This window comes from Acomys minous, assembly GCF_964271855.1.
Source record: "Acomys minous genome assembly, chromosome: 1".
In the NCBI taxonomy this organism is placed as follows: Eukaryota; Metazoa; Chordata; class Mammalia; order Rodentia; family Muridae; genus Acomys; species Acomys minous.
Window position 1 is genome coordinate 40,130,366 of NC_140483.1, and position 16,928 is coordinate 40,147,293.

General features: G+C 41.9%; 1 protein-coding gene across 1 annotated transcript in view; it reads right to left on the reverse strand.

The window, feature by feature from the left end:
* The window catches only part of COLGALT2 (collagen beta(1-O)galactosyltransferase 2), a 99,978-nt gene that overhangs the window by 23,969 nt on the left and 59,081 nt on the right, over nt 1-16,928 (reverse strand). The window contains exons 2-6 of the mRNA XM_084761364.1: nt 13,923-14,033; nt 10,842-10,959; nt 9,112-9,246; nt 6,222-6,426; nt 611-730 (exon numbers count right to left, since the gene is read on the reverse strand). Coding sequence (XP_084617490.1) covers nt 611-730; nt 6,222-6,426; nt 9,112-9,246; nt 10,842-10,959; nt 13,923-14,033 — 689 coding nt within the window. The remainder of the gene's footprint in view (nt 1-610; nt 731-6,221; nt 6,427-9,111; nt 9,247-10,841; nt 10,960-13,922; nt 14,034-16,928) is intronic.

Consider the following 16,928-nt stretch of genomic DNA (forward strand, 5'->3'; position numbering starts at 1 on the left):
ATTGCATTATAAGCTATTGTTGTGTTAATACACACACACACACACACACACACACACACACACACACACACACAAACACCTCTGCCCCAGAACCTTAAAGAACTCTCTTGCCCAGAGTCATATAATTAAAAACTAGCAAAGAAAATATTTAAATTCATTTTACATAGCACTATTATAGCATTTACTGCATTGTAGGACTAGCATTTACTTATGGACCCAAGTATCCACCGAAATAGGAAGCTCCTGAGAGCAATGACCTTGTTATATTTGGGTTTGTTGTTATTGTTGTTTGTTTGTTTTTGTTTTTGAAACAGAGTTTCTCTGTGTATCCTTGGCTGTCCTGGAACTCCCTATGTAGACCAGGCTGGCCTCAAACTCAAAGATCGCCTGCCTCTGCCTGCCGAGGACTGGGCTTAAACGTGTGCGCTATCACCACCCAACTGACCTTGTTATATTTGTATCTCATGGGGAAAATGTAAGAATTCATGGACAGATGAGTATCTGTGCCTCAATCAAGCTAGAACAACGGCCATGAGCTGTCAGGTCAAGAAGGACCTGGCTACCATGATGATGAGCTACGCACTGTTGCTCTGGATTCTGGGTCACTCACCCATTGCTTCTATCTGCACATGGATGAGGTTCTCGATGTCTTCCTGCAGGGTCTGGTGGGGCTTCAGAGGGATGGGCAGGTAGCCATAGTGCTCTCTGTTGCAGAGGTACATCTGGATGCCTGAAGATTTGAGAGAACAGTGTCAACCAATCAAAATCCATACTTCTTAGTACGAGAGGGAGACTCACTGTGGCTGGTGCAGGGTTCAGTGCTGAAGCTGAACAGTGGCTTGTGGGAGCTGTCTATACAGCTTTACAATATTCTTCTACTTAAAAAAAAAAAAAAAGGAAACACAGAGGGGCTCTTAAAAACCCTGGGCCATTCTTCCGTCCAGAGGAAATTGATTTTTCTGTCTGAAGAAAAACCACATTTGTGGCCTGAAATGGTCACTGTAAAGCCATGAAGCAATCAGACAGGAAGAAGGAATTCCTGATCTGGAGAGCAGAATGGAACACGCTAATCCTCCTGCAGGAAATAAGAAGAAGATGAAGAATGAAATCTATATTTGATATGAAAGCACACAGGAAGATCCTGTAAGGCTGACAGATTATTAAAGCTAAATCCAGACACACACACACACACACACACACACACACACACACACACACACCAAAACAAAAAGTAAAAGATAAAACAGAAATTGATGATTTCCCATGATACCTCCTTGTTTTATTTTTTCCAGGTGCTAGCACAGATTTAGAGTGACCAGTGAACAAAATTCTCAAAAATAAGTTCGTTAATGACAAAAAAGCGCATTCCTATCAAATCTTATTAAGCACCTACAGTGTGGTTAGCCCCAGCAATGTGATAGCTCTCTTATATTTAGTTTTAGTAGTCACAGTCTCACCAGTGAACTGGGAGAACTATAAAGCACCTTTGTTCAGCCAAACAGCTAGGAATGAAGACTCAGGATGGTCTCATGCAGTCCAAGTGGACCCCGTTTACTTAGCTACAAGGACAAACCTGTCAAACTTTGGTGCATGCACTCTATCCTCTGATTTGCTAATTGCTACAATCATCAGTGTTTTCCTGAGGAAATTAACTACATGGTGACATCTTTATTTTGGGCAGATGAAATTTCCAGCAGTCAGCTACATCCCTTGCCAAGCCAGGAGACGCTGTCTTAGAGCATTAGCAGGGAAGAAGAAGGAAAGAAAAGGGCCTTTGTCCTCCGCTTTTACTGACCCTGGCCCATCTCACCAGGCACTGTCACCTCCCTTACCTTCTTCAAGGGAACTCATTAGCTGTGCTATTTGCTCATGTGAATGCTTCTAAGGACTACAAACCAGAATGTGACTTTTCACAAAGTTGTAATGAAATAAGAATGTGGGAAAAAAAAAGACTTAAGGTTCAGGTTGCCTCTGTATTCCACGTAGACAAGCACCCTTTCACCATTTAACTTCCCAAGGCTTCCATACCGGGGGATATGATACCTAGCCAAACTATCCAGCGGGTGAGCAAGTACCAGGAAAGCATTTTCAGAGTTGAAATGCAAGTCCATAAAACATTTTCCTTCCATCACACTTTCTCAGAAAGGTACTAGTGATGAGGAAAGAGAAAGACGAGGAGGAGGAGAGTAAGAGGGAGAAGGAGAAAGATCACCATGTACAAGAGAGAGTCAAGGGACAAGTAAAGTGATGCATGACAGAAACAAACGTAGTCCCAAGTTGATGGCTGTGACATATCAGAAATAAGAGTGTATCAGAAGATTTCAAGACAAACATCTTGGAGTGTTCTAGATGCAAAAGCAGACAGCTTATGATTCTGAATGCTTTAAGAAAGTTTGAGAAAATGAATAGTTTTCGATTGTATTTGTGATCTCCACCACACACACACACACACACACACACACACACACACACACAGAGAGAGAGAGAGAGAGAGAGAGAGAGAGAGAGGGAATTACTAAGTTTGATAGTAGAAAAATTTGTAATATAAAAGAATAACTGTTCTTGGTGTTTTAGGATTATGTGATTATAAGAAAAACCTATGGTTCTTTTTGAAAGATGTCTTTATTTGTGTGTATTTGTGAGTGCCTATATGTATGTCCATGTACTGCTTGTGTTCCTGGTGCACACAGAGGCCAGAAGAGGGCATCAGATCCCCTGGAATTAGAAGAACACACCATTGTGAGTCACAATGTGGGTGCTAGGAACCAAACCCAAGTCCTCTGCAGGAATACCACATGCTCTTAACTACTACACTATTTATCCACCCCCAGTGCCCAGCGTATTAAATTACATCAAGAGGGCAAGGGGATAGGAAGAATGTATTTCCACATAGAAGGCCAAGGGGCATGAGCTAACTTGTTATCTTCTGTAATGAGGAGTTGATTTTGAAGGGGGGAAAAGTCTGAAAGAAAGTACAAAAGAAGAAAAAAGAAGAAGAAACAGAAGAATGTGTGCTACTTAGAAACAAAGATGTAAATGCTATGTTCTTTACCCATTTCCAGAAGTGACAAGGTGGGAGGGAGTACTCATTTTACTAAATCTTAGGTCCCTGGACTCTTTTGACTATGTGTATAGATGATGTGATAAAAATGAAAGATCAGCCAGGCGGTGGTGGCGCACGCCTTTAATCCCAGCACTCGGGAGGCAGAGGCAGGAGGAGCTCTGTGAATTCAAGGTCAATCTGGTCTACAAAGTGAGTCCCGGACAGCCAAGGCTACACAGAGAAACCCTGTCTTGAAAAACCAAAAAAAAAAAAAAAAAAAAAGATAAGGAGATGTACTGATAGTTATATAAAGTCTTGAGAGTATCTTGGAGTAAAAGTTTCTGGTGAGTCTTTGGGAAGGAGAGGCGAGTGTTCCAAGGGGAGTGCTTTGTTTTCCTTATGAAGACACCCAATGCTTTTCTGAGCTCACATATACCTGAATAATAAAGATTAGTAAATGATCTCTTTCCTTGTGATGAAAAATCAGATTCAGGCTGTGATTGGTCCAGGGCCACACATTCTGTCATTAGTACCAAATCTATATCCCTGAGGGACAGTTCCAACTTCTCTCTCTCCATCTGGAGCTTACGGCTTAGTCTTAAAGCCGTTAATCCCTGGGACTACAATTCCTATGCCGAGAGGCACTTTTGGCCACTACAAGTGATGCCCTAAGCAGATCTGCCTGGCCACTACTCAGATTGCTCATCTGGCTCACAGTGGATGGATTATTTGGAAGATGTCTGGCTAGTACAGAGGAGAGCTCCTGTGCCCACGATAGAGAACACTGACCCCGAGCCACATGGGAGGTCAAGTCTTGCCTCGGGCCTCATTATGGCCACAGAGACTTACCTATGACCCTCTGCTATCTGCTCGGGTTAGATGGCTCACCAGAACCCTTGGAACGCCTCTCTCTCTTATCATTTACATTTGCCAAAGGCTATGATCTGAGACACAGGATTAAGGTTTGTGGTTCCAAGGTCCTGGCAAGTACAGAGAGATAATATACTTTTTGGAGGCCCATTTAAAAAATGATGTTCTGATAGATAACACACATCCAGATAATTTTGGAACTGTAAAAACAAACAAACAAACAAACAAAAATGCCAGCTCCTTTTTTTTTTTTTTTTTTTACCAAGACTTTGCTAAGGAAGAGGAAACTTCTTCTCTTTGTAGCCAAGAAAGAAAGGAAGAAGCTTGGGATGTGCCAAGGGCTACAGGTGGCTCCTAGGTCCATTTATACTTCTTTGGAAAACACCAATGAACTCTGACCTGAGGACACACAGCTGCCAGGCAGTAGCCTCCAGCAATTCTGTCTTGTCACGTTCTTGCCTCTTGCAGATTAGTCAGCAGCGCTAACCTGGCCCTCGGTGTTCATAGCTGTCAAAACCTTAGTTATGTTTCCACAGTGATGGAACAACAGCTATAGACTCTAACACAGTGCTGGCCATGATGGTAGGGCCTCTTTCCCTTTCCATTTCTTGTTCCCTTCAGATGATTTGCTGACAGCTTTGGGCATCCATATCTGGGAAGCCTGACAAATAATGCACAAATCTCTGGTGAACAGGCCATACAAACAGCAATGATGGAAAGTTATAGTATAGCCTACATCTGTTTTCCAGGCTTAACACCTGTGTGCTAGTTTAAAGTAGACATAGCATCATTTAATTCTTGGGCCACAGCGATGCCTTGTGCGATGGGTACAGAGGAGACTTCTGCGAGGCACTGACCCTCACCATAATCATTAACAGCTCGCTTTCTTGGAACATCCTTGTTTCAAACTCTGAAGCAAAGGCTTGGCAGAACTTGCTGGAAAAGGAAAGCCCTGCCTGTTTCTGGCCCTGGAGAGGTCACAGCAAATCGCACGTCAAGAAGCAGCTTCCATTAACATGGCCACAAGGACTTTCGTGCAAACTTGCAGACCATATGAGGAGTGTTTGCCCTTTCATTAACATCAGGCCAAGCAGTCTAAATTGGTTTACCAAACAGGGAAGCCAACCTCACCATCAGTGAGCGGGACATCTATGACTTGATGTGCGTGTCGCAGCTTGTGTTTATATTAACAGTCTCATCTTCCAGCAATCTCCCCAACTGTCAGGGAGCTTTGCAAAGTCATTTTCACCCTAACTTGGGTAACCATCATGAGTTTATTTCACCATCTTCTTGGTTTCTAAACTCATTTTGTTAGAGGCTAAACGATGCATCACTAACAGGCCCTGGTTGCTGTCAGGAAAGGCCTGGGGTACTTAAGAGAGCTTTGCCTTTTTAAAGCCATGGCTCTTCCTGGCCTGTTTCTGTGAATTAGCCCTCCCTGAGGGCTAGAAAGAAAAGAAAAAACCAAAGCAAATCAAAACACCTTTCCTTCCTGTTGACTTGGCCTTGTCAAGAAGCCCTCAAATTCCAGAGGCACTGCTTTTCTGGTGATTCATGGGTACTGAACTCTGGCTTTGCTTCTCTGTTTACAGAGATGGAGGCTAAAACTACTGACTATCTCTGATATCTGTTCTTAAGAGTAAGAGTGTTTAGGACCGCACAGAGTAAAGATGGCATTCTGAGCCTCCCTCCCCATTAGGAAGTGGCCTCTTGCTCAGTTCTGGCTAAGGGAATATGCATGTAAGTGCTGTGTTCACTTTCCAGACTGTACTCTGACAGGGGCAGAGTCCTCTGTCCAGTTTCTGCCTCGATGCATTGTGTGCCCTTGGTGGTGAGTATCTTAGATCTTACAATTAACGGCAATTCCTCTTGAATTATGGAAAGACAATGCAGAAGGAATCTGGGCTGCTAAGAACTATGGGACAGAGCTACTAACAGCGACACAGATGATTTCTGAGAAGCAACGGTTCCATTTGTGAAACCTGAAGACTTTACCAGTGCTGTTCTTGTTCCAATTTATTAATGGCATTCTTGTCATTAGCAACAGACTTTCAAAGACCCTCATTTTCACTGTCTCCTCATAAACTCAGATCCTCCCTAAAAGAAAGTAGAGCCCTGTGATGGTGCCTTCTGATCTTTGGTGCTCAGGGGCAGTAACGCAGAGGATTCTGGCATGGCTACTACAAACAACTCATTGCCTCCAAGAGATTTGAAATTGAGATAAGAATGTTTAAAAATATGCATAGGCTAAAGGGGAATGTCTTTTGTAGTGTTCCTATGGCAGCCTACAGCCAAGCACAAACAGTACCTGCTTGCCTGCTGGAGAATGCAAAAACGATGATGTCATCAAAGGTCCAGGTGTAGTCCTGGTGTGGGGGGTAGAAAGCCAGTTTGTCAGAGGCCTCTTTCCTGAGGTCCACTAGGAAGGTGGAGTGGACCATGGGGACCGGGAAGCAGCCCGTCTTCTTCCATTCTCTAATCTGAAGGTAGTCTGGGGTCCGCTTATAGAAGCCCTGGAAAAGAGCAAGTAGACAGTGTTCTCTCATCTGAAAGCACCATTGTCCAGTCATCCAGACCCTCTAGGCCTTCACAGGTCAGTAGAAATCTCCAGAATGTCTGCATTCTTTTTACCCTGAGCTAAGAATGTCTAAGTGAGTTCAAGAAGTGAATCTATATTTAAAGCACAAAGAGATTCCAATATCAGGAACCATTTTTATTTCTCTGTTGATTCAATAATTTCACAAAGTGTAGTAGATGTTGGCTTATGATTAAACTCAAAGGATTAATGTTGATACAAAGAAGGGGCAGGGCAGACAAGTATGAGCACATGTTCTGGTCCAGGCCCTCTGAGTTCAAACCTTACCTCAGCTCCTTCCTGTTTATAGATGCCTCACCTGACTCAACCTATGCCTCTTTCCTCAGGTCTGAAAGAGGCACAGAGATTTTTTCCATATAATTAAGTAAGGCAAAACTATGAAGTATTTAGAATAATGCCTAGCATCAAGAAATCGTCAACCAGTATTGGCTAGATTGAAATGAAATGCCTCCGTTACACCTGCCTAACGGTTTTGAAAAATTCGTTATTTTCCCATATACAACTGAGTCTTTTTTCAGTGTTCCACTCTTTTTGAGGATTCCCCCACCCTGGCTTTAACACTCTCTCCTGTATGAGGACGACAACCCATCCTCTCACTTTGTGGTTTTCAAATAATTTTGGTGTGGCCCAATTTGTTTTCCATCTGAACTTAATTGTTGATTCCACAGATACGCATGGGGCACCTACTGTCATCCAGGCACTGAGATAAGTGATGGAGAATTAATAAATGAGATGGCACAGCCTTAGCCCATGTGGGATGAGAAACTTGGAAAATTTAAGAGGATGATGAATCATTATTATCCTGGGAGAGGATGGTAGGAAAAGAAGGAGAGAGAGGGCGGGGCGGGGAGAGAGAGAGAGAGAGAGAGAGAGAGAGAGAGAGAGAGAGAGAGAGAGAGAGAGAGACTATATTAATGTGCTTCTCAAAGAGAGGTAGACACAATAGTTGTATCATTCTTTGAAAAGAACTAAAGTTTATTATCCTGTTTATTAGCCAGGCAACGCCAAGATCATTCTGTTTGGGATGTGTTTAAAGGCTCTGGGAAGTAGGGCTGCCTTTAGCTTATGAAGTCATTGGTCATTTCCGTTCCTGTCCAAGTGGGAAGTGGACTAGGGTGGAAGAAAGCCAAAAATAGATGAGGACGATTATAATTGGCCCAAGTTGCACAGAATTGAGTTTTGCTCTGCAAAATAAGTGAGCACACTTTTCCTACTTGCCTTTAATAAGGAACTAACAGAACCTTGGGGACTGCAGGCCTTGGGACAACCTCCTCCCACCCCTGTTGCTGGTGGCAAAGCAGAACTCACTAAAGGAAAACAAGCCTCCAGTGGCCCTGCCACGTGGAACACGGCAGATGGCTAATGGAGAGCTTATGCTAACTTAATATAATGTGTTCTCCCTGTATTACACTTTGGTCTTATATGGATATATTATATTGGTCAGCTTAATTTATCTAATTCACTATGAATTTAAATTAAACAGTCATTGGTATTTACTGTAACAGATATCTAAAATGTAAGATTTTATTACAGAAGAATGGATGATGGAAATTGACATTTTTTTAACTTCAATTTTTTGAAAAAGCTTCTATATCAGTTTCAACTATCAAAACTCTATGGAAAAAAATTTGTTGATGTATATCAAAGATCATCAGAATACACTTTGATGCAATGATCCCACTCCTGTGGTGGTTTGAATAAGAGCAGCCTTCATAAGCTCATGTTGGAATGCTTGGTCCCCTCAGTGGAACTGTTTCAGAAGGATTAGTGGTGGCCTCGTTGGAGAAAGTGTGTCACTGGAGATGGGCTTTGAGGTTTCCTTTCTCCCATCCCCCCACCCCCTGCCTTCAACATGTGGATCATGTGAGCTCTTAGCTACTGCTCCAGCACCAAGCCCTCTGCCATGCGCCCTGCCATGATAGTCATGGACTCACCCTCTGAAACTGTAAGTAAGACCTTACTTAAATGTTGTCTTTTAAATGCTGCCTTGCTCATGGTGTCTCTTCATAGCAATAGAACAGTAACTAAGACACGTTCCAAGGAACTCATATATAGATGCAAAAACTTTTGCACCAGCGATGACAGTAATTGTAATTGTCAAAACGGGTTGCAAACAGCGTGGATGGTCAAAGTGAGATGTTTGAGTGAATTGCAGATAGCCGCTGGTGATGATGACACAGTCATTGGAGAAATGCAAGTGTCTATCCATGGTGTTTGTATAGTGGTGCGATGAATATTTTTGTCTGTTAAGCTTTTTAAAAATGTTTTTTTAAACTTCTAAATTTTTCTTGTGTGCTTTTATGTTGATATTTTAATGGGAAAATTTAGTTAATCCCTGAACTGGATAAAAGGGAAAACAAATTCTGTTATACCTTATCGGTTAACTGAAGCTTCTAGCTCTTTAGAATTCTAAGCTCTTTAGAATATTTTGTTGATAATAGGGTGTGGCATTTGATGCGGATTTACCCCCTTTCTTGAAAGTGCTTGCTCCAGTGACATTGTGACACACATATCTCAAAGGCGCGGGAGGGGAGCGGCCATAATTGCCATAGTCCTGCCTTGTCAGCATTTTTCTCCTCCATTAGTTCGTCAGGAGACTTGCCTGGGGTGTGATTCCACACCAGAAGTTAGAGTACAGGCCTCGGGACTCCAGCATGGGGGCCACGATGGTTTTGTTTTCTGCAATCATTAGGCTCAGGATCTGCGGATTAGTCAGGAAATTGTCGACATCTACGAACTAGGAAAAGAGAAGGGCAAAGTCAGGGGGAAGGTACGTCTCCGCGGAGAGCTCAGCAGCTCAGCACATCTAAAGGGGCATGAAACCTGGGGCCAGGTCTTATCTTCACTCTCCTCACTGAGAGCCACTGCGGCCAGGAAGCTTTCAGTAAGTCAGACACTCTTAGTCCAGCTCCCTGTTCAGCTCTAAGCTGTGAGCTGGCATTATCATGGTGGGTACATAGGAACTCAACAGAACACAATTCACACGCTGGTAAATGATTAAAGTTCAAGATGTCAGTGGTTCCTAAGCGCATATATGCCCATGCAAACACATACCTAGTGCCACTCTCAGTACTCATTGGTAGGCCTATTTGGGTTTCAACACTCGGGACAAGATGGCCCATAGCAGATCCCCAGTGCTACTGCAATGTCGCAAATAGAAATTTTGTTTAAATTGTATTTTATCAGCTCATGCTAATCAAGTGTTATGTTTCTTAGCAGAGAAGCTTGTGTCAGCTCTTATTCATTTATAGAGAAAGAGAAATGTTTGGTTTAATGAGTTAGCAAAGAGAAATATTTGGTTTAACGAGGCCAGACAATAGATTCTATATTTTATGTAATTATAATTTACAAATAATCAGAAACATATCAGACAATTTGCTTATGAAAAATTTTACAGTTTAGCATGTGTAGATTTTACTAGCATGTTAGTAGTTGCATATAACAGTAAATATTATCGTACAACCTTAAACTTTCTATGAAGTTGCATGTGTTGACAATGTTTCTAAAGCCTTATCAAGCCGATTTTTTTTGAGTGGTCAAGGGACCAGGGAGTGGCATTGGCTAAAAGTATTCATTTCCTATGGGAAATCAGATGCCCCTAAGTGTAATATGATAATATTAGCATCATTTCTAGTGTCACAGTGGAAAACATTTGCTCAATAAACTCATGGGGGAAAAAACTTCCAGGAAAAGGCATGGTGGCTTCTTTCTCCTTAGGCAGTAGACTCTTTTCCAACTGAGGCAGTTCACTGAGGCTGAGGGTGCCTGGACCCCTAAGTGCCAAGCCCCTTATTTGTTTGAACCATTGTGCAAGCTCTGAGGACTGTGATGAAACCTCCTCAAGGAGGAAAAGTTTGTGTGAGAAGCAGGTGGTATCCTGGGAGACAAACAGGAGATCCCACTTCCCAAATCACCTAACAGATAAAAGGGAACAGAGTTTCAGGTGGCCCCACTTTACATAATAACTTCCTTATGTCTGCAAATTTCTCACAAGAGCCGTTAAGACATTTAATCTTGCTTCACCTACTAAAATGATTCAGAGTTTCTTATGCCTGTGATATGAAACACGTGGTTCAGAAGCCTCACCATCCATGCAACTCACTGAAAAAGACATTCTTATGGCATCTGAGATGAAGTCCAGATATTACAATATTTAATAACAAAAATATTCCCAGATATACAATATTTAATAACAAAAATATTCCCTTGAACCCTATACGGGGAAGGTGAGGCCTAAATAACAGCTTGCTTTGACTGTTCCCTGGGTACCACTTCTCATTTGTAGATACATTTCTGGAAACAGTTGTCAAGGAACCAAGCATCTGTTTTTACCAGGATGTAGTCTGACCATTTTTCCCTCGCAGTTCGAAGGGCTGCCTGTCGCAGTTTCATGACGTGGGCAAACCGGGAACTTGGCCAGTGTTTTGGTCCAATTTCATCAGGGTAAGACCTAAAAGAAGAAGAATGATGGAGAGCCTGCGCGGGCGAGGCCTGGCCCTGCGCGCTTGCGTGCACTGACTCCTCCTCACACTCGGAACCAGGCACAAGAGACTTGTACCACCATCATTTCTATGTCATAGATAAGCAAACTGGAACAATGATTAGTTAAGAAATTTGTTTCCCACTGAACGTTAAGTCTTTATATGAAAGGCATCAAGTGGGTTTTCCTCCTCTTTCTCTGTCTGCCTCTTCTTCCTTCTTTGAGGTGAGGGGTCTCATTACGCTGCCAAGGTGGACCTTGAATTTTAGATTTAAGCACCCTCCTAGCTCAGCCTTCTAATTATAAAGTATACGCGGATGCTGTGCCTGGCCTTTTCTGCATTGGGTTCTAATGAGAGCCGTGTGCAGTTTGTCCTGCTACACTGCTGTGTAGTACTGGCTCATGTTACAGTAAGTGGTGCCGCTAGAGTTCAGATCCAGGCAGTCACTCCCCAAAGCTTGTAATCTTAGAGACTTAATACATCTTATCAAATAAATGTGGAAGTACAGGAGGAAGATGTGAGTTTCTTAAGAAAATCAAAGGTGCAGATTTCTTGTTGAAATCTCAGTAAATGATTCGATGTCGTTTAGCGCTTTGATCTGATTAGGTGAGGTGAGGTGTTAGAGCAGGCACTAATGTTCTAGGGATTTCTGTCGACAGCCATAAGACGGCTGGTCTGAGACTCCTGAATGGCCACGGAGGCAAATGACTCAGGGCACACTCATCTAGATCCTTCTGAAAGCTCTCAGCTGACGCAGGGGCTGTCACTACAGCTGGCCACCACTTTGTGTTCTTGGAAGTGCGGGGGCAGCATGTTTGCCTCAACGAATAAAAAGTCCCAAAACACTGAGACTGTAACTATACAAGTAAAGTCATATAGTTATTAAGCCGCATACAAGCCAGGAATTCTCTGCAATGTCTTCCTCAATTACTCTTTCAGTGGAAATTAGTGGAATTCCTGTTTTTCTGGATTTATTTGCCAAAAATAATGCCTTATGAAATATTTTTCACACTGACCTTGGCATATAATATATGAAGTAAAAAACCTGGCTACAAAGAATGTATCTGGGAAGCAAAGTAGGACACAAAGTCTTCCTGTGTAACTTTTTAAAGATTAGGCTAAATTCCATCATAAGAAATACCAAAGGGCTGCTTAAGTCTTATATAGTGTTCGAACTTAATTGATAAATTCGCTTAATATTTAGACCATAGACTTGGATTTTAGATATTATATGTACACATATATATTCAACCATTAGGTGTGTTTATATATGTATATAATAGAGTCTAGGAGAATATATTTGTTCTGCAATGACATTTGTTATTTTATTCTACACATTTGGCTCTTAACAAATGGCTTTTCCTGTGCAGAAACTCAGGCTATTTATTCATTCAATTTCTATAAATCCTAAAGTTGGAATCATAGTGGCCTTATGAACAAAATACATGATGAGGGAAAATAGACAGCATTTATATATTGTGCCCCTGCCAAAAGCTCATGGTCAGCTTCAGAAAGCTTAAATAAATTAATTAAGACGAGCTCAAGACATTATGTCAAAAGGACAGCATAGAAAATAAGCAATCTAAGTAAAAAAAATCTTTACACATGAATAAAATGGCTGCTTTCTCTAGTGTCTGTGATTTAGGATGGTAGCTAGTTATAAAGAAAGAAAAACACTCCAGGACCTGCCTCAGGAGCAGCTGGGGATTGGAAATAAAGTTGACATTCTAGATAAAGCATATTTTCTTTGGGGAAGAGTAGGGAATATGGGAATCTTTGATTTATGTCTCAGGGGTTAGAACTTTGTTCCGTATGTACTTTAGATCAGTTTGAGTCTTTGTGATAAATTAATGTATCTTAGGGAGGTTCCTCTGGAGATATGGCATCGCGGTTGTTGATCTTGAGGACCTGCATGGTTAGATTGAGAGACACCGAGGGGGCTAATAAATTGCAGGTCTGTCTGTGTGAGCATTTCCAGAGATGATTGGCATGTGGAACTACAACTGACAGGGAAGACCCACACCAAATGTGGGCAGCACTGTAATAGATGGGGGCCCTGGTAGGTGGGGAAAGAAGCAGGCCAGCTGGGGTATGCAGGCTCCACTGCCGGAGCAAGCACTGCACTCCTATCCCCACGGAATTCAGCCTTTGGCTCCTTCAACCTCCCAGTGGGGCTGCAAGCAAATCACTCTCCCACCAGAAGCTCCTTTCTCTTGTGCTAAGGCTTCCACCTTCATGGATTGAGGAGCTCCTGGCTTCTCTGGCTGTCCAGCATGCTGACAGACAGACAGACATCGTTGGATTATCTCGTCTCCAGCCCATAAACCAGGCTAAAAAATGACCACATACGTAATAGTCTCTGTATATACTATTACATTTTTTCCTATTAGTGTTCTTTTTCAAGAAAATTAATATAAGTATTTGGGATGACTTGGAGATGGGAGTGACTAAGACATTTCTATATTATGACTGAAATAGCCCATATAGTCTTCATTAGAGTATTGACTAAATAGTCACGATATATAAGACAGACACTATGCAGCTCAAAGTGACTAAAGATTGCTATGCAATAGTCTTCAAGATGTAACTTATAAAAGTAAGGTAAGTAGGGAAGATATACAAACCTTCACCATGAGTCTTTGAAAATAAAACAGTTCATACTAGAAAAGCAATAAGTAAAATCAATATTTAAAATATATACCATCAACATTATTATTTATAAGCTGTTGAAAATAGGTTGGCTGGCAGCCAAGGAGCAGAGAGGAGCAGGGAGTTGTGAAGATCTGTTAATGGAAAAAAAGGCCGCATTTGCAACTCAGAGGCAGAAAGGACAGCAATGAAAGTCCGTGTGCACCTCAAGACCAGAAGCCCAGATGGCTGGAAAACCAGGAAGCGAGGAAGACAGTGTGCTCAGTGCTCGCTGTTTACTCACACTGGCTCATCCATTGGCCTCCACTCCACATAGTGATACAGTCTCTGTACATTTTTCAGCCACTCCCTGAGTATTTCGGTTGTATTATCCACATTGTGATCAGTGGCTGCCCTGTGTGGGAAAAAAACACAGTATGATTCGGTCACATCATCCAAAAGGAGGAGGAGCAGGGGGGGAGGGGGAGGGGGAGGAGGGGGAGGAGGAGGAGGAGGGGGAGGAGGAGGAGGAGGGGGAGGAGGAAGAGGAGGAGGAGGGGGAGAATCCCAAAGACCCTAGATTAACTAAAAGGAGGATGACCAGTTTGGGGTGGGTGAAGTGGGGAGAACAATATATAAAATGATTCTCTCATGGATCTCGTGGACCACACTAGGCAGGACATCTGAAGTGAGAAGTAAGGCTTCTTATCATTTTCTTGTCATTAGAACACAAAGTATGGCTCAGCCAACAAACCTGCAGGCAGTTCTATCAATAAGCACATGAAATGGCTAAACCAGAGTCAGTACAAAATGAATTAATGTAGAGTGAGCTTGCCATCCGAGATCTCTACTCCCTAACTTTACTAATAATTACAAAACTTCAGTGTTTTCTTTCTATTTGGTAATTTCATACATCGTTTTTCTTTCAAACCACAACAAAATATTTAGTCAGGACTGCTTTAGGCACTTATATGAATGGCAAATCACAATGATATTTTCAAATGTAAAACTCAAAATCTAAGATAGCTTTGCCTATTTGGGATTATTTTCTTCCCATCACGTATGCAAAGTAGAGTATCTGAAAAATTCTTCAAATAGTATATGCAAGCCGGGTGCAGTGGCTCACACTTGTAATCCCAGCACTTGGGAGGCAGAGGCAAGCCTCTGTGAGTTCGAGGTCAGCCTGGTCTACAAAGTAAGTATAGGACAGCCAAGGCTACACAGAGAAACCCTGTTCTCGAAAAGCATATATACATATGTTATATATGTATACACATGTTATATATGTACATGTGTTATACATATGTTATATACATATATGTTATATATATGCATATATAATATTTCTATATGCAAATGTATGCTTATTCTACCTGGAAACTTGAACTAACATATACACTTAAAGGGGGGCTTACAGGCCTAGAGAGATGGCTCAGCTATTAACAGCTCTTGCTGTGCAGTCATGAGGACCAGAGTGTGGATCCCAGCACATACATAACAAGCCAAGCATCTCACAAGCACCTGTAACTCCAGCTCCAGAGGATCCGATGTCTTCTTCTGGCCTCCATGCATAGACATACATGTGGTCATACACTCAGGTAGATAGACAGACAGGCACACACATACACATATACATGAATCTTTTTTTTAAAAAGGGAGCTTAAGTAGCTTCTAAAATGAAAACGGTTTTCAAGTTATACTACAAAACAAAACTCAGTTCCATGCTTTAGATGAGATTTGCACCTTATCTGTACAAGTTCATCATTAAATAAAAGCAGAAGAGGAAAGAAAGAAAGAAGGAATTGGAGGGAGAGAGGGAAGGAAGACTGAAAGGAGGGTCACGGACAGACAGACACGCCTGACGTCCTTAAAAGGCAGGTCAGCTGCATCCCCGTAGAGGGAGCAGCACCGATGCGACCGGCGCTGGCCCCTGGGGAGCACAGCCTGGTAGGAGTCCAGGAAAAGACCTGAACACTGGGTGCTTCTGCCCTGTGTGGCACCAGATACGTTTTTGCTAAGCCTGATTCATAATAGGTTTCTTGCTATTTTCACTGGGGATTTTGTTCTGAAAGTAATAGAAAAAGATCTTTAAGAAACAGAATGCCCAGCAACCTTCAAGAACAAAAGAAGTTGCCAATAGCCGGGTGTAGTGGCACACGCCTGTAATCCCAGCACTCAGGGAGGCAGAGGCAGGCAGATCTCTGTGAGTTCGAGGCCAGCCTGGTCTACAAATTGAGTCCAGGACAGCCAACACTACAGAGAGAAACTCTGTCTTGAAAAACAAAACAAAACAATCAATCAATCAAACAAACAAACAAAAAAAGAGGTTGCTAGATAAAACATACCCAGTAGGGACTACATTTCTGTAAAATATTAAGTAACGAGAGGCTGTGTGACTTTAAGTCATAGATAGGAATGGAAAAATGGAGGATGAAGGCATGCATTCAATATTTAAAAAACCTTTAAAAATAGATGTCTGAAAAAACCATTTAAGATTAGCATTATCAATTTATTTTATACAAGGTAAATGAAATGGTGGTCCTGTATTAACAAGGTTTTCCAGAAGTTTCTTAGAGTTTTATAATAGAAAAAAAAAGGAATATTAAAATTTTATTCTTTGTGCAAAACAAGGTAAATACACTAAAAATAATAAGATGAACTAGCTTGGTATGAAAATTCCATTAAGCCTGCAAAGTCTAGCCATGTTTCCCAATGTAAGTTTTAGAATATTTCTCTAAGTTCTTTCTCAGTAAAACCCTGTCACTGAACCTGGAAAAGGTGTTACAACTCCAGGGTATTTCTTCAGTTGGGGGTGAACTTCAGAAACCACAAAGGCAAGTTAATGTAATTCAAGGACAAGGTTACAAGGACAATTCCTCACGTCAATAAGCCAAATCAACTTGAAAAAGGTGAAGTTATGGACTTAAACCAGCAATTCTCAACCTTCCTACTGCTGCGAGCCTTTAATATGGTTCCTCATGTTGTGGTGGCCCCCAGCCATCCAAATATCTTCATCGTTACTTCATAACTTTCATTTTTCTACTGCTATGAATTGTAATGTAAACATCTGACATGTGACCTCCCCAAAGGGGTCATGACCCACAGGTTCAGAACCACTGATAAACAAACGTCCGGGGTACCATCAGAATGAGCGGCACAGACGTATGTTATAAAGCTAGGTGATTTTCTGATACAAATCCTGTCAGGGAATTTCGGTGTTAGTGGTGAATAAGTGCGTAAAAACATATTTGATGGTACAAGTGTGACACCCAGTGTGGCGCTCCGCAGCTTCAGAATGGTTATTCGGACC